The sequence below is a fragment of the Ranitomeya imitator genome, chromosome 2 (genome assembly GCF_032444005.1).
Source record: "Ranitomeya imitator isolate aRanImi1 chromosome 2, aRanImi1.pri, whole genome shotgun sequence".
In the NCBI taxonomy this organism is placed as follows: Eukaryota; Metazoa; Chordata; class Amphibia; order Anura; family Dendrobatidae; genus Ranitomeya; species Ranitomeya imitator.
Genome location: NC_091283.1, coordinates 303,229,801 through 303,250,189, shown reverse-complemented (window position 1 = coordinate 303,250,189; position 20,389 = coordinate 303,229,801). Strand labels below are relative to the sequence as shown.

General features: G+C 43.1%; 1 protein-coding gene across 1 annotated transcript in view; it reads right to left on the bottom strand.

Moving 5' to 3' along the window:
* Positions 1-20,389, bottom strand: part of LOC138666455 (zinc finger protein 665-like) — a 309,850-nt gene that overhangs the window by 283,957 nt on the left and 5,504 nt on the right. Inside the window, exons 2-7 of the mRNA XM_069754679.1 lie at positions 5,420-5,556; positions 5,120-5,290; positions 4,914-5,037; positions 4,733-4,830; positions 4,444-4,534; positions 32-1,246 (exon numbers count right to left, since the gene is read on the bottom strand). Coding sequence (XP_069610780.1) covers positions 32-1,246; positions 4,444-4,534; positions 4,733-4,830; positions 4,914-5,037; positions 5,120-5,290; positions 5,420-5,497 — 1,777 coding nt within the window. The 5' untranslated portion in view covers positions 5,498-5,556. The remainder of the gene's footprint in view (positions 1-31; positions 1,247-4,443; positions 4,535-4,732; positions 4,831-4,913; positions 5,038-5,119; positions 5,291-5,419; positions 5,557-20,389) is intronic.

The following is a 20,389-nucleotide window of genomic DNA, read 5'->3' as shown; positions in this document are numbered from 1 at the left end:
CCTGTATGAATTCTCTGGTGTTTAACAAAATTTGATTTAGCGTTAAAACATTTCCCACATTCTGAACATGAGAATGGCTTCTCCCCTGTGTGGGTTCTCTGGTGGCTATCAAGATTCACTTTCTGGTTAAAACATTTTCCACATTCTGAACAGGAAAAAGGCTTCTCCCCTGTATGAATTCTCTGGTGCTTAACAAAATTTGATTTAGAGTAAAAACATTTCCCACATTTTGAACATGAGAATGGCTTCTCCCCTGTGTGGGTTCTCTGGTGGCTATCAAGATTCGCTTTCTGGTTAAAACATTTCCCACATTCTGAACAGGAAAAAGGCTTCTCCCCTGTATGAATTCTCTGGTGCATAACAAAATCTGAATTCTGGTTAAAACATTTCCCACATTCTGAACATGAAAATGGCTTCTCCTCGGTGTGGGTTCTCTGGTGGCTATCAAGATGTGCTTTCTGGTTAAAACATTTTCCACATTCTGAACAGGAATAAAGCTTCTCCCCTGTATGAATTCTCTGGTGTTTAACAAAATTTGACTTAGAGTTAAAACATTTCCCACATTCTGAACATGAGAATGGCTTCTCCCCTGTGTGGGTTCTCTGGTGGCTATCAAGATTCGCTTTCTGGTTAAAACATTTCCCACATTCTGAACAGGAAAAAGGCTTCTCCCCTGTATGAATTCTCTGGTGCATAACAAAATCTGAATTCTGGTTAAAACATTTCCCACATTCTGAACATGAAAATGGCTTCTCCTCGGTGTGGGTTCTCTGGTGGATATCAAGATGTGCTTTCCGGTTAAAACATTTCCCACATTCTGAACATGAAAAAGGCTTCTCCCCGGTGTGAGTTCTCGTGTGACTAGCAAGACTTGATTTCTTGCTAAAAGTTTTCCTATAAATGGAACAGGAAAATCTATTCAGTGCTGTGTGAATTTTTTGATGTTTAAGAAAACATTTTTTGAAGGAAAAACTACTTTGATGTTCTGAATGTGAAAATGTCTTTGCTTTAGGAGCAGTTCTTTTTTTAATGCTTTTTTTGTGAGTTTGATTTTCCTTAGCAGTCGGTAATGAATCATAAGACAAGACCTGTTTCAAAGGATCAGATGACAGATCTTTGCTGTGAAGGGATTTTGGTATATCTGGAGTAATGGCAGTCACTTCAATAGAATCCTGGGTGATCTCACAATCATCTGATTTAAAAATTGAAGATGTCAGCTGTCCCTCTGATCTCCATGTACAGTCATCTGTCAAGCATAAAACCAATTATTATTTTTGAATAAAATAATTTTTTTACCATTTCTACTTAAAATGTCTGCAAAAATGGCAGGTTATGTAAAAATATTGAATTCACAAATTCACAATACAATGGCAGTTCAGTCTAAAAAAAAAAACCTCATAGCATGAACCAGTAGAGCGTGGTGTTTGTTCATTCTGCCTCCCAAAAAAGGAATAAAAAGCCACCAAACAATGTTATATAGGTGAAAATAATAACAATACAAGCTTCTACTCATCCCGCAAAAAAAAGGTCCCCACTTCGGTCCATCATTTGTCAATGGAAAAATAGAAGTTTCCATAGTGGCTCAAAGGCTTTTAAAAAGCAACATGACTTCCATAAACCAATCCAGCAATATCCGCTCTCCCAAAGTCAAATCTCTCCCACACTACTGAGCCTTGCAGTGTGCCATTCCATCCCCGTGTCAGTTGAATTCCAACCAGAGTACACATCATTCTACTTAATGTGCTTCTGATTAGGTTATCACCTGAACCAAATCTTATTTAATGAAAGAAAGTATAAAAAACACTGCTGTGGTGTTCACAATCCTCTTGCCATAGGACAAGCTGGATGGCAAAACAAGTGCAAATAATATCCCAAAAGTAACGGGAATGAAAAAATAACTTTTAACCATGTCAAAGGATTTGAAAAGAAAAGTCTTGAGTGAGGAAAAGAAGGGCTCAATTCTAGCTTTACTAGCAGAGGGACAGAGTGAGCATCTTGCTGCCCCCATCCTTAAAATTTCTGAGACGGCAGTCCATTACAACAAGGTCAAGCAGCAGACATTGGGGACAACAAAGCTAAAGACCGATAGAGGGCAAAAACGACTCAAGTGATCCTTAAAAGGATGAAAAGCCATAGACATAATATTAGAAAAGGTGTAATTTGTCACAGCCTGTTTAGGCATTTCGTTTTAGAACGTAAACGAGATTCCACCAGTTTAAGACTTATTATATTAGAACAAATATCAGAAACTGTGTCTAATAGGTTCCAAAGACATGTAAAGAAGAAATCCTATTGGATATTTAGCTATCCACGCTTAAACCGGAGGGCCTGAATGAGAGCAAATACGACATGATAGGGGTATCTTTTTAAATAATTCTTAGGTATTTTGGTTGTTGCCATGTATGTTTATTTTTCTTTACATGTATTTTGTTGTGCATCCATTATGCATTTTACATCTATTTGTATTGTTTTGTATAAGATGAAAGGTTTCAATACAAAAAACTATGCATCAGAAGCACGGTTTACCGTATATACTCGAATATAAGCTGACCCGAGTATAAGCAGACCCCCCTAATTTTGCCACAAAAAACTGGGAAAACTTAATGACTCGAGTATAAGCCTAGGGTGGAAAATGCAGCAGCTACCGGTAAATGTCAAAAGTAAAAATAGATACCAATAAAAGTAAAATTAATTGAGACATCAGTAGGTTAAGTGTTTTTGAATATCCATATTGAATCAGGAGCCCCATATAATGCTCCATAAAGTTTGATGGGCCCCATTAAATGATCCATATTAAAATATGTCCCATATAATCCTGCATAAAGGGTAATAAAGGCCCCATAAGAAGCTCCATAGACACATTTGCCTAATATAATGCTGCACAACCGTTATGGCCCCATAATGATCCATACAGTCACTTGCCCCATATAATGCTGCACAAACGTTATGGCCCCATAAGATGCTCCATACAGTCACTTGTCCCATATAATGCTGCACAAATGTTATGGCCCCATAAGATGCTCCATACAGTCACTTGCCCCATATAATGCTGCAAAATCGTTATAGCCCCATAAGATGCTCCGTACAGTCACTGCCCCTTATAGTGCTGCACAATCGTTATGGCCTCCTTAAGATGCGCCATACAGTCACTGCCCCATATAGTGCTGCACAATCATTATGGCCCCATAAGATGCTCCATACAGTCACTTACCCCATATGCTGAGGCTGCGATATAAAAAAAAAAAAAATCATATACTCACCTCTCCGTCGCTCAGGACCCCGGCACTTTCACCTGCTCCTCGTTCGGGTGCGGCTCTGTTCTCAGCACTGACGATCAGCAGAGGGTGCACACTGACAACGTCATCGCGCCCTCTGACCTGAGCATCACAGCCAGAGGACGCTGATGACGGAGCCGCACCGGAACGAGGACAGGTGAATATCGCGCAGCGCTGCGCTCCCCCTCCCCATATCCTTACCTGCTCCTGGCGCGGTGCAGTCCCTGCTTCTCCCGGCGCCGCATATTCTTCCTGTACTGAGCGGTCACCTTTACCGCTCATTACAGTAATGAATATGCAACTCCACCCCTTTAAGAGGTGGAGCCGCATATTCATTACTGTAATGAGCAGTACCATGTGACCGCTCAGTGCAGGAAGAATATGCAGCGCTGGAAGAAGCAGGGACGTGCAGGAACCGCACCAGGAGTAGGTAATTATAATTAGATAGCCCCCCCGCTCCCCCTCCCCTGCCGACCCCTGGGTATGACTCGAGTATAAGCCGAGAGGGGGACTTTCAACCCCCAAAAATGGGCTGAAAATCTCAGCTTAAACTCGAGTATATACGGTAATTAATGAATTAAGCAATTGGATTAGTGACGCCGTTTTGGAGGATATTTAACATCCACAATGTATTATTTATATATGCCTGAGAAAGGAGCTGGTTCACATCGGAAATGTGAAGCATTTTAAAATTAAAGCAATTTTTTATGTTAATTTGTTTTGATGCCCAACTTTATGGCTCAGCACTTGGCAGCGCTTTTCGAAGCCCTGATTTTTTACTTCTTCTCACATCAGGGTTCTTGGAATACAACAGCATCATTACCCTCCAATTTCTCCAAGAGGCTCATCATAATATATTTTTAACTTGTCAGCACATTCTACGTACGCTGTCATTTTACTTTGTAGTTTACATATCTGGGCAGGTAAGGGTCAGCGTCTCCTAATCCCAGGAGGTAGGTGGATCCTCCAGGTTGTAAGTTCTATAGAAAAGGATTTTCAATGCCCAAAGTAAGTAGATCAGTTTTGGGTGGAGGAGAATGTTGTGGTCTAGAGGCAAAATGGTGATCACACGATTGTAATATGGTCGGAATACAACACTGATAAAACAGACACAGGAGGTGACTGAGAAGAATCAGTGACTTCTCTGCATTTAGTGGTTACTACTGACCTGGGTTGTCATATGTTGCAATCTCCTCTTTACACCGCTCATCACCCCTCAAATATGTCTCTGTAGAATTAATATGGGTCAGATCTTCACCCTGAAACAAATATTGTAAAAGTCACAGACAGATGGAGAAGTCACATCTATGATCAGCTCTAATCCTGCCATCTCCACCGTTCTCATTACACAAGTATAAAACATATAATGCTGGTGGATAAAACAAGACTGAGCACAAGACCTTCATAGCCGTCTACACATCATAGGGGAGATCTCATGACACCTTCTCTCCATCTACCTGATGATCCTGAGGAACATCGGGATCTTCTTGTTTACAGTCCTGTGGAAGAAGAGGATGGGGACATCTCTCTGGTGTTGTCCTCTTACTGGATAGATCTGGAGGAAACAAATACAGGGACTGAATTCATTCTTTACATACAGATAATTATAGGCAGTGTGTATTTAGTCCTGTCTATTACCTGGTGATGTGAGGGGCTGGGGAACCTCCATCATGACATCCTTGTATACATCTTTGTGTCCTTCTAAATACTCCCACTCCTCCATGGAGAAATAGACAGCGACATCCTGACACCTTATAGGAACCTGACACATACAATGATACCGTCATCCCCCGATCCCTTCATAGTGTTACTGTATAACGTCCCAGCATTCCCAGCAGTGTCACCTCTCCAGTCAGCAGCTCAGTCATCTTGTAGGTGAGTTCTAGGATCTTCTGGTCATTAATGTCCTCATATATCAGGGGAGACCCCGTGATTGGGCTCAGGGGTCTTCCCCATCCCTCAGACACAGGGTCCTGACAGCGTTCACTAAAGGTCTTCTTCACTACTGTGTAATCCTGGTTATAGAGAGAAACATAAATAAATTTCACTACAGACATTTCCAGAGTCCTCACCTCTCCAGTTCTGTCCATCTGTTATTCCCATAGATAAGAATGATGTAATGTGACGTCATCACAATCTCTCACCTCTCCAGTAAGCCGGAAGAGGATCTCTAGGGTGAGGTGTAATATCCTCTCCGCCATCTTGTCTCTATCCATATCCATCTTTGATGGGTAATTCAGAAAAATTCTCTTATATAGAAGATCTTCACTGAGAGACCTGACTGAGAAGAAGATAAGCTGGTGAAACAGCATAAAAATCCTGTGTAATAATACAATTACTGGAGAAAATAAGCGAAACATATGAGATTTATTATTATACAGTATTTAGTTTTCTTCTTTACATCTCCTAATAAAACCTATATAGTTAGGTCACAGACAACAAGCAGTTTCTTCCTCAGAGTCGGCAGCTGAATACGTTCCTCATAGACTCATCTTCCATAACGCTAATTCTCGTCTCATTTACCAAAACTGGAATCGGCATTAGCAATACTGCAGGAGATATTCATTACACGTGACAGGAGAAATAACTACCGTATATACTCGAGTATAAGCCGAGATTTTCAGCCCATTTTTGGGGGCTGAAAGTCCCCCTCTCGGCTTATGCTCGAGTCATACCCGGGGGTCGGCAGGGGAGGGGGAGCGGGGGCTGTCTAGTTATACTTACCTGCTCCCAGCACGGTCCCTGCAGTCCCTGCTTCTTCCAGCGCTACATCTTCTTCCTGTACTGAGCGGTCACATGGTACCTAAATAGGCAGTGTAAGCGGTTTATACCTTGTGGGAATAAAAGGACTAGAAATAGGAAAAACCCAATGTGGCTAAACAAAGAAGTAAGACAGGCAATTAACAGTAAAAAGAAAGCATTTGCACTACTAAAGCAGGATGGCACCATTGAAGCTCTAAAAAACTATAGGGAGAAAAATACTTTATCTAAAAAACTAATTAAAGCTGCCAAAAAGGAAACAGAGAAGCACATTGCTAAGGAGAGTAAAACTAATCCCAAACTGTTCTTCAACTATATCAATAGTAAAAGAATAAAAGCTGAAAATGTAGGCCCCTTAAAAAATAGTGAGGAAAGAATGGTTGTAGATGACGAGGAAAAAGCTAACATATTAAACACCTTCTTCTCCACGGTATTCACGGTGGAAAATGAAATGCTAGGTGAAATCCCAAGAAACAATGAAAACCCTATATTAAGGGTCACCAATCTAACCCAAGAAGAGGTGCGAAATCGGCTAAATAAGATTAAAATAGATAAATCTCCGGGTCCGGATGGCATACACCCACGAGTACTAAGGGAACTAAGTAATGTAATAGATAAACCATTATTTCTTATTTTTAGGGACTCTATAGCGACGGGATCTGTTCCGCAGGACTGGCGCATAGCAAATGTGGTGCCAATATTCAAAAAGGGCTCTAAAAGTGAACCTGGAAATTATAGGCCAGTAAGTCTAACCTCTATTGTTGGTAAAATATTTGAAGGGTTTCTGAGGGATGTTATTCTGGATTATCTCAATGAGAATAACTGTTTAACGACATATCAGCATGGGTTTATGAGAAATCGCTCCTGTCAAACCAATCTAATCAGTTTTTATGAAGAGGTAAGCTATAGGCTGGACCACGGTGAGTCATTGGACGTGGTATATCTCGATTTTTCCAAAGCGTTTGATACCGTGCCGCACAAGAGGTTGGTACACAAAATGAGAATGCTTGGTCTGGGGAAAATGTGTGTAAATGGGTTAGTAACTGGCTTAGTGATAGAAAGCGGAGGGTGGTTATAAATGGTATAGTCTCTAACTGGGTCGCTGTGACCAGTGGGGTACCGCAGGGGTCAGTATTGGGACCTGTTCTCTTCAACATATTCATTAATGATCTGGTAGAAGGTTTACACAGTAAAATATCGATATTTGCAGATGATACAAAACTATGTAAAGCAGTTAATACAAGAGAAGATAGTATTCTGCTACAGATGGATCTGGATAAGTTGGAAACTTGGGCTGAAAGGTGGCAGATGAGGTTTAACAATGATAAATGTAAGGTTATACACATGGGAAGAAGGAATCAATATCACCATTACACACTGAATGGGAAACCACTGGGTAAATCTGACAGGGAGAAGGACTTGGGGATCCTAGTTAATGATAAACTTACCTGGAGCAGCCAGTGCCAGGCAGCAGCTGCCAAGGCAAACAGGATCATGGGGTGCATTAAAAGAGGTCTGGATACACATGATGAGAGCATTATACTGCCTCTGTACAAATCCCTAGTTAGACCGCACATGGAGTACTGTGTCCAGTTTTGGGCACCGGTGCTCATGAAGGATATAATGGAACTAGAGAGAGTACAAAGGAGGGCAACAAAATTAATAAAGGGGATGGGAGAACTACAATACCCAGACAGATTAGTGAAATTAGGATTATTTAGTCTAGAAAAAAGACGACTGAGGGGCGATCTAATAACCATGTATAAGTATATAAGGGGACAATACAAATATCTCGCTGAGGATCTGTTTATACCAAGGAAGGTGACGGGCACAAGGGGGCATTCTTTGCGTCTGGAGGAGAGAAGGTTTTTCCACCAACATAGAAGAGGATTCTTTACTGTTAGGGCAGTGAGAATCTGGAATTGCTTGCCTGAGGAGGTGGTGATGGCGAACTCAGTCGAGGGGTTCAAGAGAGGCCTGGATGTCTTCCTGGAGCAGAACAATATTGTATCATACAATTGTTAGGTTCTGTAGAAGGACGTAGATCTGGGGATTTATTATGATGGAATATAGGCTGAACTGGATGGACAAATGTCTTTTTTCGGCCTTACTAACTATGTTACTATGTTACTATTACAGGCATGAATATGCGGCTCCACCTCCCATAGAGGTGGAGCCGCATATTCATGACTGCAATGAGCGGTAACTGTGACCGCTCAATACAGGAAGAAGATGCAGCGCCGGTAGAAGCATGGACTGCAGGGACCGCGACGGGAGCAGGTAAGTAAACGGGGAGCGGAATGCTGCGCGATATTTACCGCTCCTCGCTCCGGTGTGGCTCTGTCTCCAGCGTCCTCTGGTGCCCTCTGCTGAGCGTCAGTGCTGGAGACGGAGCCGCACGAGGAGCAGGTAAATATTGAAGGCGCCGGTGTCCCGAGCGAAGAGAGGCGAGTATGTGATTTATTTATTTTTATTGTTGCAGCAGCAGCATTATATATGGCACAGCTTTCTATGGAGCATCTATGGGGCAATAATGAACGGTGCAGAGCATTATATATGGCACAGCTTTATATGGAGCATATATGGGGCCATAATGAACAGTATGGATCATTATATACGGGGCACACCTTTATATGGAGCCTCTATGGGGCCATAATGAACGGTGCAGAGCATTACATGTGGGGCACAGCTTTATATGGAGCATCTGTGGGGCCATAATGAATGGTGCAGAGCATTATATATGGCACAGCTTTATATGGAGCATCTATGGGGCCATAATGTACGGTGCAGAACATTATGTACGGGGCACAGCTTTATATGGAGCATCTATGGGGCAATAATCAACGGTGCAGAGCATTATATATGGCACAGCTTTATATGGAGCATCTATGGGGCCATAATGAACGGTGCAGAGCATTATATATGGCACAGCTTTATATGGAGCATCTATGGAGCAATAATCAACGGAATGGAGCATCTATTTTCATTTTTGAAATTCACCGGTAGCTGCTGCATTTCCTACCCTAGGCTTATACTCGAGTCAATAAGTTTTACCGTTTTTTGTGGCAAAATTAGGTGGGGGGGGGGGGGGTCGGCTTATACTCGAGTATATATGGTACTTCATGGTGAGGCTCTAGAAACATATTTGGCCAGAGTTCATCACTGACTCCATCACCACCTGCCGTCTATATGAATGTTTCCCGTTTTCCCTGCACTGTAATCTTCTATCACGTTAGATCTCAGGTCTAATTAACACACAGAAGTTTGAGGCTTTTATAAATGCTTTTTTGTTTGCACAAACACCGTGGACAGAAGTTATCTAATACCAAAGTCTCCATGTACAGTGTTTTATGGGGTTTATTTCTCCCTTTAGGCTTTCCTATATTACACGGAAACACCAGAAAACAAAACAGATATTAACCCCTTCATTATATGCGCCGAACATGTCAGGTCTCCCCGTTTGATGTGTGCTTAGGCGCTGAGCCCACATCTTTTCCGACACATGTCAGTTGTTTTCAACAGCTGACTTGTGCCCCTAACAGCCGCGGATGGAATCATGATCCACCCGCGGCTGTTAACCTATTAAATGCTGCTGTAAATCTCTGACAGCAGCATTTAACATGATCGCGCCAAAGCACGTCACTAACATGATTGCGGGTCACCGATGGGTTGGCATGCCAACCCGGGGTCTGCAGGAGACCTCTGTGGTTGTCATTGCCGGATAGCTATGAGCGCTGGGCCACCCATCGGTGCTCACAGCAAGTGAACATTTCTGCTACACAGATCAGGGCTGAATCACTGTTCTGTGTAGCACAAGTGATCGGATGATCACAGCTTCCAGTCTCCCATGGAGATTACTGAAGCCAATGTAAAGTAAAATACAAAAATGTTTTTTAAAAATATAAAATATATACTGTATAATAAATAATAATTTTTATTTATATAGCGCCAACATATTCCGCAGCGCTTTACAAATTATAGAGGGGACTTGCACAGACAATAGACATTACAGCATAACAGAAATACAGTTCAAAACAGATACCAGGAGGAATGAGGGCCCAAGCTTACAAACTATGAGGAAAAGGGGAGACACGAGAGGTGGATGGTAACAATTGCTATAGTTATTCGGACCAGCCATAGTGTAAGGCTCAGGTGTTCATGTAAAGCTGCATGAACCAGTTAACTGCCTAAGTATGTAGCAGTACAGACACAGAGGGCTATTAACTGCATAAAGTGAATGAGAACATAATGCGAGGAACCTGATTATGTTGTGTTTTTTTATTTTTATTTTTTTTTTTAAATAGGTCACACAGGGATCGTTAGGTTAATGCATTGAGGCGGTAGGCCAGTCTGAACAAATGAGTTTTTAGGGCACGCTTAAAACTGTGGGGATTGGGGATTAATCGTATTAACCTAGGTAGTGCATTCCAAAGAATCGGCGCAGCACGTGTAAAGTCTTGGAGACGGGAGTGGGAGGTTCTGATTATTGAGGATGCTAACCTGAGGTCATTAGCGGAGCGGAGGGCACGGGTAGGGTGGTAGACTGAGACCAGAGAGGAGATGTAGGGAGGTGCTGAGCCATGGAGAGCTTTGTGGATGAGGGTAGTAGTTTTGTACTGGATTCTGGAGCGGATGGGTAGCCAGTGTAATGACTGGCACAAGGTAGAGGCATCGGTGTAACGGTTGGTGAGGAATATGATCCTGGCAGCAGCATTCAGGACAGATTGGAGCGGGGAGAGTTTGGTAAGAGCGAGGCTGATTAGTAGAGAGTTACAATAGTCCAGACGAGAATTAATAAGTGAAACAGTAAGCGTTTTTGCAGAGTCGAAAGTAAGAAAAGGGCGAATTCTAGAAATGTTTTTGAGATGCAGATAAGAAGAGTGAGCCAGTGATCGGATGTGGGGGGTGAATGAAAGCTCGGAATCAAGGATGACCCCAAGGCAGCGGGCATGTTGCTTTGGAGTAATGGTGGAACCGCACACGGAGATGGCAATGTCAGGCAAAGGTAGGTTAGTAGAAGGAGAGAACACGAGGAGTTCAGTTTTTGACAGGTTTAGTTTCAGATAGAGGGAGGACATGATGTTAGAGACAGCGGTAAGACAATCACTGGTGTTTTCTAATAAGGCAGGTGAGATATCAGGAGCAGAAGTGTATAATTGGGTGTCATCAGCATAGAGATGGTACTGGAAACCAAATCTACTGATTGTTTGTCCAATAGGGGCAGTATACAACGAGAAGAGGAGGGGGCCTAGGACTGATCCTTGAGGAACCCCAACAGTAAGGGGAAGGTGAGAGGAGGAGGAACCAGCAAAATATACAGTGAAGGATCGGTCAGAGAGATAGGAGGAGAACCAGGAGAGAACGGTGTCCTTGAGGCCGATGGAGCGGAGCATAGTGAGGAGGAGCTGATGATCCACAGTATCGAATGCTGCAGAGAGATCCAAGAGAATTAGCATGGAGTAGTGACCATTAGATTTAGCTGTTAGTAGGTCATTAGAGACTTTAGTGAGGGCAGTTTCAGTAGAGTGTAAAGAGCGGAAGCCAGATTGAAGAGGGTCGAGAAGAGAGTTATCTGAGAGATAGCGGGTAAGACGGGAGTGGACCAGGCGTTCGAGGAGTTTAGAGATGAAGGGAAGATTAGAGACAGGTCTATAATTAGCGGCACAGTTTTGGTTGAGGGATGGTTTTTTAAGTAATGGATGTATGATGGCATGCTTAAATGAGGAGGGAAAAATACCGGAAGTGAGGGAAAGGTTGAATATTTTTGTTAGGTGAGAGGTGACAGCCGGGGAAAGGGACTGGAGGAGATGTGACGGAAAGGGGTCACTGGTGCAAGTGGTCGGGTGAGAAGATGCAAGGAGCCTGCTTACTTCTTCTGTAACTGGTTCAAAGTCAGAGAGTGAACTAGATGCAGTGGGGGAGGGAGGACAGTGCATGGTATGAAGAGATTGGGAGATGATTTCCTGTCGAATGTGGTCAATTTTTTCTTTGAAGTAATTGGCCAGATCGTCAGCACGGAGATCCGTGGTTGGGGCCTGCTCTCTTGGGTTGAGTAGGGTCTGGAACGTGTCAAAGAGACGTTTTAGGGTTATTTGATAGGGAGGTGATGAGGGTGTTGATATAGGTTTGTTTGGAAAGTTGAAGGGCAGAGTTGTATGTCTTTAGCATGAACTTATAATGGATGAAATCTTCGGGTAGATTAGATTTTCTCCACAGACGTTCTGCGCACCTGGAGCACCGCTGCAGGAAACGTGTTTGCAGCGTGTGCCAAGGTTGTTGCCGTCTGTGCGGAGTTGTTTTATGTATAGGAGGAGCAGCTTCATTCAGAGCACTCTGCAGGGTTTCATTGTAATGCTTCAGAGCAGAATCAGGACATGAGATGGAGAAGATTGGGGCCAATGAGGACTGCAAGTTCTTCATAAGTTTCTGGGTGTTAATGGCCTGTATGTTTCTATAAGTGTGGAAAGTGGGGGTGACCTGAGCGGGATGGCAGTTCTTGATAGAGAATGAAAGAAGGTTGTGGTCAGAGAGTGGGAGAGGGGAATTTGTGAAATCATCCACTGAGCAAAGCCAGGAGAAGACCAAGTCAAGGGAGTTTCCATCTTCATGCGTTGGAGAGTTAGTATGCTGCGAGAGGCCTAAAGAGGAGGATAGAGATAAAAGGTGAGAAGCAGATGGGGAGAGGGGAGAAGCAATGGGGATGTTGAAATCACCCATGATGAGGGTGGGGATATCACAGGAGAGAAAGTGTGGAAGCCAGGTGGCAAAGTGATCCAGGAACTGATGAGAGGGGCCGGGAGGATGATACACCACCGCCACTCGCATGGAGAAGGGGATGTAGAGTCTGACCACATGGACCTCAAAGGAAGGGAAGACAAGTGAGGGTACTTGGGGGATAACTTGGAAAGTACATTTGGGTGAAAGGAGCAGACCAACGCCTCCACCTGCTCTGTTGTCCGATCTTGGGGTATGAGAAAAATGTAGTCCACCATATGAAAAAGCAGCAGCAGCGGTGGTGTCTGACTGCTGGATCCAGGTTTCAGTAAGAGCCAGGAGATTAAGAGAATTAGAAAGGAAGAAGTCATGGATGAAGGAGAGTTTATTACACACAGATCGAGAATTCCAAAGGGCACAATTCAAAGAGACAGAAGGCATGCAGGGAATATTAAAAAGGTTAGAGGGGTTTCTGGGTGTAGTAATTGGAAGGTTTGACTGGTTATAACATGGGGGGCCGGGGTTTGGAGAGATGTCTCCAGCGACTAGGAGGAGGATAGAAAGAGTGAGCAGATGGTTAAGTGATTTGTGAGAGCGTCTCTTGTGTTGGATGGTGGGACTGAATGGATCTGCGCTGTTAAGCAATGTGAACAGAGCATGAGTGCTATACATACTGTATATAAAAGTTTAAATCATGACCCCATTCAAAAACAAAAAATACTTATATTTGGTATCGCTTACTTCATTATTGCCTAATCTATTTATAAAAATAATTCATCTGATCTGTAAACAGCGTAACGACAAATAAAGTAAAAACAAAAGAATACATTTTTTTTGGTCGACGCAACATTGCATTAAAATGCAATAACAAGCAATCAAAACACTGTATCTACACAAAAATTGTATCAATAAAAACGTCAGCAAAACAGCAACTTGGATTTCCCTGACAGACAGAGGCCGCGACCAATGAATATCTGTGACAGACAGACAGAAAGACGGAAGTGACCTTTAGACAATTATATAATATATATATATATATATATATATATATATATATATATATATACACACACACACACACACACATACAGTACAGTAGTAAAGTTTAGACACACCTTCTCATTCAAAGATTTTTCTGTATTTTCATGACTATGAAGATTGTACAGTCACACTGAAGGCATCAAAACTATGAATTAACACATGTGGAATTATATACTTAACAAAAAAGTGTGAAACAAATGAAAATATGTCTTATATTCTAGGTTCTTCAAAGTAGCCACCTTTTGCTTTGATGACTGCTTTGCACACTCTTGGCATTCTCTTGATGAGCTTCAAGAGGTAGTCACCGGAAATGGTCTTCCAACAGTCTTGAAGGAGTTCCCAGAGATGCTTAGCACTTGTTGGCCCTTGTTGACCATCTCGATTGGGTTCAGGTCTGGTGACTGTGGAGGCCAGGTCATCTGGCGTAGCACCCCATCACTCTCCTTCTTGGTCAAATAGCCCTTACATAGCCTGGAGGTGTGTTTGGGGTCATTGTCCTGTTGAAAAATAAATGATGGTCCAACTAAACGCAAACCGGATGGAATAGCATGCCGCTGCAAGATGCTGTGGTAGCCATGCTGGTTCAGTATGCCTTCAATTTTGAAAAAATCCCCAACAGTGTCCCCAAAAAAGCACCCCCACACCATCACACCTCCTCCTCCATGCTTCACGTTCACGGTGGGAACCAGGCATGTAGAGTCCATCTGTTCACCTTTTCTGCATCACACAAAGACACGGTGGTTGGAACCAAAGATCTCAAATTTGGACTCATCAGACCAAACCACAGATTTCCACTGGTCCAATGTCTATTCCTTGTGTTCTTTAGCCCAAACAAGTCTCTTCTGCTTGTTGGCTCCCCTCAGCAGTGGTTTCCTATCAGCTATTTTACCATGAAGGCCTGCTGCACAAAGTCTCCTCTTAACAGTTGTTGTAGAGATGTGTCTGCTGCTAGAACTCTGTGTGGCGTTGACCTGGTCTCTAATCTGAGCTGCTGTTAACCTGCGATTTCTGAGGCTGGTGACTCGGACACACTTATCTTCAGTAGCAGAGGTGACTCTTGGTCTTGCTTTCCTGGGGCTGTCCTCATAAGAGCCAGTTTCTTTGTAGTGCTTGATGGTTTTGCAACTGCACTTGGGGACACTTTCAAAGTTTTCCCAATTTTTCGGACTGACTGACCTTCATTTCTTAAAGTAATGATGGCCACTCGTTTTTCTTTACTTAGCTTTTTTCTTGCCATAATACAAATTCCAACAGTCTATTCAGTAGGACTATCAGCTGTGTATCCACCAGACTTCTGCACAAGACAACTGATGGTCCCAACCCCATTTATAAGGCAAGAAATCCCACTTATTAAACCTGAAAGGGCACACCTGTAAAGTGAAAACCATTCCCGGTGACTACCTCTTGAAGCTAATCAAGAGAATGCCAAGAGTGTGCAAAGCAGTCATCAAAGCAAAAGGAGGCTACTTTGAAGTACCTAGAATATAAGACATATTTTCAGTTGATTCACACTTTTTTGCTAAGTATATAATTCCACATGTGTTAATTCATAGTTTTGATGCCGTCAGTGTGAATTTACAATTTTCATAGTCATGAAAATACAGAAAAATCTTTAAATGAGAAGGTGTGTCCAAACTTTTGGTCTGTACTGTATATATACCTATCTCACTGGCATTATATATATATATATATATATATATATATATATACACACATACAGTGGGGCAAAAAAGTATTTAGTCAGTCTTTTTATACTGATAACAAGTTTAAACAGGTGCCATTACTACAGGTAATGAGTGGAGGAAAGAGGAGACTCTTAAAGAAGAAGTTACAGGTCTGTGAGAGCCAGAAATCTTGATTGTTTGTTTCTGACCAAATACTTATTTTCCACCATAATATGCAAAAAAAATGATAAAAAAAACAGACAATGTGATTTTCTGGATTTTTTTTTCTCAGTTTGTCTCCCATAGTTGAGGTCTACCTATGATGTAAATTACAGACGCCTCTCATCTTTTTAAGTGGTGGAACTTGCACTATTGCTGACTGACTAAATACTTTTTTGCCCCACTGTACATACACACACACCCCTATACTATGTGTAGACGATTATTTTGCATTGCATTGGCGTATTTTTGGAGGAATACGCTGACAATCGCAGCATGCTGCTATTTTCTCAGCCCGTAAAATACAGCCGAGAAATATACGGCCGATGAGAGCTGCCCCATAGAGAAACATTGGTCCAAGTGTAATGCGTTGTTTTTGCGCCTCTCATATGTCCATATTTCTCTCTAGTGTGACCCCGGCCCAAAGGAGTGTGTCTCCTAGACTTGTAATGCCCATACACGCAGTGCATGGGCTGACAAACATTTCGCCAAGGGGGATACATTTTTTTAAAATATACTATGGGCATCACAGACACCCTTGCCAAAAATTTAACTGCCTGTAGCGGCACAGAAGACGTTAAGCCTGGTGATCTGGTAGTAGAGAATGAGGAGACTAAGATAAATCATACTGATATATATATATATATAAATAATGTGAATCCACCGATGAAAGTAAATAACAAAAGGGAGGGGCGGACACAGGTTCATATATATGATGCCAGATTGTGTCCAACGAGATATGTTTGTCCCTGACAATAGCTCAGAGTCAGGGATATCACAAAAAATATATAATAGTATTTCAATATTTTCATATTGTAGAGGTATGCACTGGGTCATAAAGGGACGGTGCAGAGTTATTAAAACTGGAATATGTAAGAATAAATGGAAAAAAATATATGTACATCTACATCTCCACAGTTCCCCCTGGGGGAGTTTATTTTGGTTTCTAATTAGTAACGAGCATCTGAAACACCAAGGTTACTTACCGGTAGCCGGTTTTTCCGGAGCCCATGACAGCACACCTGAGAGAGGGATCCGCCCAGTTGGGACAGAAAACCTACTGAAATAAAAGGGCGGAACCTCTCCCTCGCTTCAGTTGGTTTTCAGAGCATGAGAGGCCCCCTTGGTTAGTACACATGGCAATCTACCACCACATCACAATAATAACTAAAAACACCCAGCTAAAAGTGCGCACCAAAGGGTGAAAAAAAGAAGGGAGGGAATATACAGGTGCTGTCATTGGCTCCGGAAAAACCGGCTACCGGTAAGTAACCTTGGTGTTTTCCCGTCTCCCATGACAGCACACCTGAGAGATTTTTGGAGAAAGAAACACCTTAGGGAGGGACCACCACTTGTAGAACCCTTCTACCAAAGGTAAGGTCAGTTGAGGATAGATCTAGTCAGTAGTGTCTAAAGAAGGTAGACAGTGAGGACCAGGTAGCGGCCTTACAAATTTGATCAATTGATACCTCTGCCTTCTCTGCCCAGGAAGTAGCCACAGCTCTGGTGGAGTGAGCCTTGATGCCTTCAGGGATCGGGGCACCACGTGAAGCATAGGATAAGGTAATAGCCTCCCTAATCCACCTAGCAATAGTACCTTTGGATACCCCATATCCCTTCCTGCTACCCTGGAAAGCTACAAATAGGGACTGATCCTTCCTCCACTGACTAGTCAAAGATATGTACTGCAAAATAGCTCTTCTTACATTCAGTGTATGAAATTTCTCTTCCCCTGGGTTCTTAGGATTATCACAAAAATAGGGTAATACAATTTCTTGACTCCTATGGAACTTAAGTACCACTTTCGGCAGATATGCCGGATCTGGTCTGAGTACTACTCTGTCATCAAATATTTGCGTGTAAGGAGGGGAGATAGACAGGGCTTGCAAGTTACTCACCCTACGGGCTGATGTCAACAGAAGCACTGTTTTAAGAGTGAGTATTTTTACCGATGATTCCTGTAAAGGTTCAAATGGACTTCTAGTTAGAGCCTCTAACACCAGATTTAAATCCCACGGGGGAACCTTCTGAATTACTACTGGTCTAGACCTACTACAAGATTTTATAAAGCGGGACACCCACCTATTGGAGGCCAGATTACAATTATACAAGGCTCCTAATGCCGATACTTGTACTTTGAGCGTATTAGTTGCCAACCCAAGTTGTAAACCCGCTTGTAAAAATTCTAAAATAGTACCCACAGGAGCCTCGTCCCCCAAAGGTTGCCCTGAAAAATCCCAAAACTTTTTCCATGTTCTACCATAAATTCTTGTTGTGACTGGTGTTCTACTTTTCAACAAGGTGGAGACTAACCCTCGTGAAAACCCCTGCCTACTCAGTTATGCCCTCTCAAATTCCAGGCTGCAAGATGGAAGCCCTTCATCTGAGAGTGGCATATTGGACCCTGGGTAAGAAGGTCCGGAATTTCTGGCAGAATCCATGGATCGGTTATTGACATCTGTCTTAGGAGGGAAAACCAAGGTCTTTTCGGCCAAAATGGAGCAATCAAAATTACTCTGGCCTGCTCCATTCTGATCTTCCTTATCACTGCCAGAATCATCGCTATTGGTGGAAAAACATAAGCAAGACTGAATTTCCATTGAATTTGAAGAGCATCCACTGCAAAAGGTTTCTCTCTCGGGTCTAACGAACAGAAACTTTCCACTTTCCTATTGTTCAGAGTGGCAAATAAATCTATTACAGGTATGCCCCAAGCCTGTACTATCTGTTGAAACACCTGGGGATTCAACGACCACTCTCCCTGTCTCAGTGTCTTGCGACTTAGTCCGCTTTCGTATTCTCGACTCCCATTATGTGAAGAGCGGAGAGGGATAGTAGGTGGTGCTCTGCTAGTTGTAGGAGGAAAGACGCTGACTTCATAAGGGAAGGGGATCTCGTCCCCCCTTGGTGGTTGATATACGCCACCACTGCGTGATTGTCTGACATGACTCTGGTATGGTGACCCTGAATGATAGGGAGGAAATGTTTTATAGCTCTCTCTACAGCCCATAATTCTATTAAATTAGACGCCTGCTCTGATTCCAGTCGGATCCCTGAACTGAGAGAGTTCCTAAATGAGCCCCCATCCTGTACCGCTTGTGTCTGTGGTGATGACCTGCTCTATCGGAATTACCCACTGGACCCCCGACGCCAAATGATCTTTTACTGCCCACCATTTTAAGGAATCTGTTACATCCAATGAAAGGCATAGCTTTCCCTCTAAATGCCCTTTTAACCACTTTTGTGCTGACAGGACCTCCCACTGTAACTGTCTTAGAAGAAACTGCGCCCATCTCACTGCGGGTATACAGGATGTCAGAGAACCCAACAGGGACATTGCCTTTCTCAGTGTCATTACAGGGTGTTGATTTGCCGACTCCACCAGATTTTGAATTTTGACCAATTTGTTTTCTGGTAGGAGACAAAGCTGACGCCTGGAGTCCAGAACTAAGCCCAGAAAGGACTGAACTAACTCCGGCGTCAACCTTGATTTGGTGAGATTTATTTTCCACCCCAACACCTCTAGCGTTGCCGTGACCTCTTTTATTTGTGCCAGGCAGTGTGCTGCTGAATTCCCTATTATAAGGAAGTCATCTACATACGGGACTATAACCACGTTCCAAGAACGGAGGAAGGACATGACCTCTGACATTAGCTTGGTGAATATTCTTGGCGCTATTGACAGGCCGAATGGGAGGGCAGCGTATTGATAGTGCCTGAGACTTCCTTGGACATAAACTGCTACTCTTAGAAATGTTTGGTAGTCCCGATGGATTGGGACATGGTAGTAGGCGTCCTTTAAGTCTATAGCTGCCATGAAGCAGTTTGGGAACAAGAGTTTTATCGCTGTATATACCGACTCCATTTTGAAGGAGCAGTTCACTACCGACTGATTGAGATTTTTTAAATTGACAATAGTTCTTAGTGACCCGTCCGGTTTTCATATAAAAAAAAAGAGGGGAATAAAAACCTTTTCCCTCCTCTTCCCCCGGGACTTCTACCAGAACTCGCTTTGACACCAGCTCCCATACCTCTGCTTCCAAGGTTAGCTGTTCTTCCGGGGTTTTTCTTTGGGATGTTAAAACAAAAGTCTGTCGCGGTGGATAAACAAAATCTATTTTTAGGCCGTCCTTGACAACCTTCAGAGTCCAATGACTGGGGGAGATATTTACCCAGGCTGGGAAAAAGAATAAGAGTCTTCCCCCTACCTCTGTCCTGGCATCATTGGGAGGGCTTGTTTGCTGATGTCGAGGGACCCTTAAACATGTACCCAGACCCTTTTCTGTCTCTGGAGTCCCAATTCCTCCTATCTCCTGGGGGGCGGCCTCTACTAAATTTCCCCCTCCGAAAAAAAGGTCTTCTAATGTCCACCGGAAAGCGAGGTAAACCCTTTTTCCTGTCCCCTGCTTTCTCCAAAATGTCTTCTAGTTTTTGACCAAAGAGGAAATGGCCGTCACACGGTATGGAACAGTCTATTCTTCGACGGAAAGTCGCCCGGGCACCCCTTCAACCAGAGAGCACGTCTAGCCGCATTGGATAAACTTGCTGCTCTAGCTGCTAGCCTCACGGAGTCTGCTGAAGAATCTGCTATAAAGGCTGCTGCTCCTTTAGCCATAGTTATATTGGATAAAATTTTTTCCCTTGGAGCTTTAGATTTCAATTGCTCCTCTATCTGCTGTAGCCAGACTATAAGGGAGCGTGCGACACAAGTCCCAG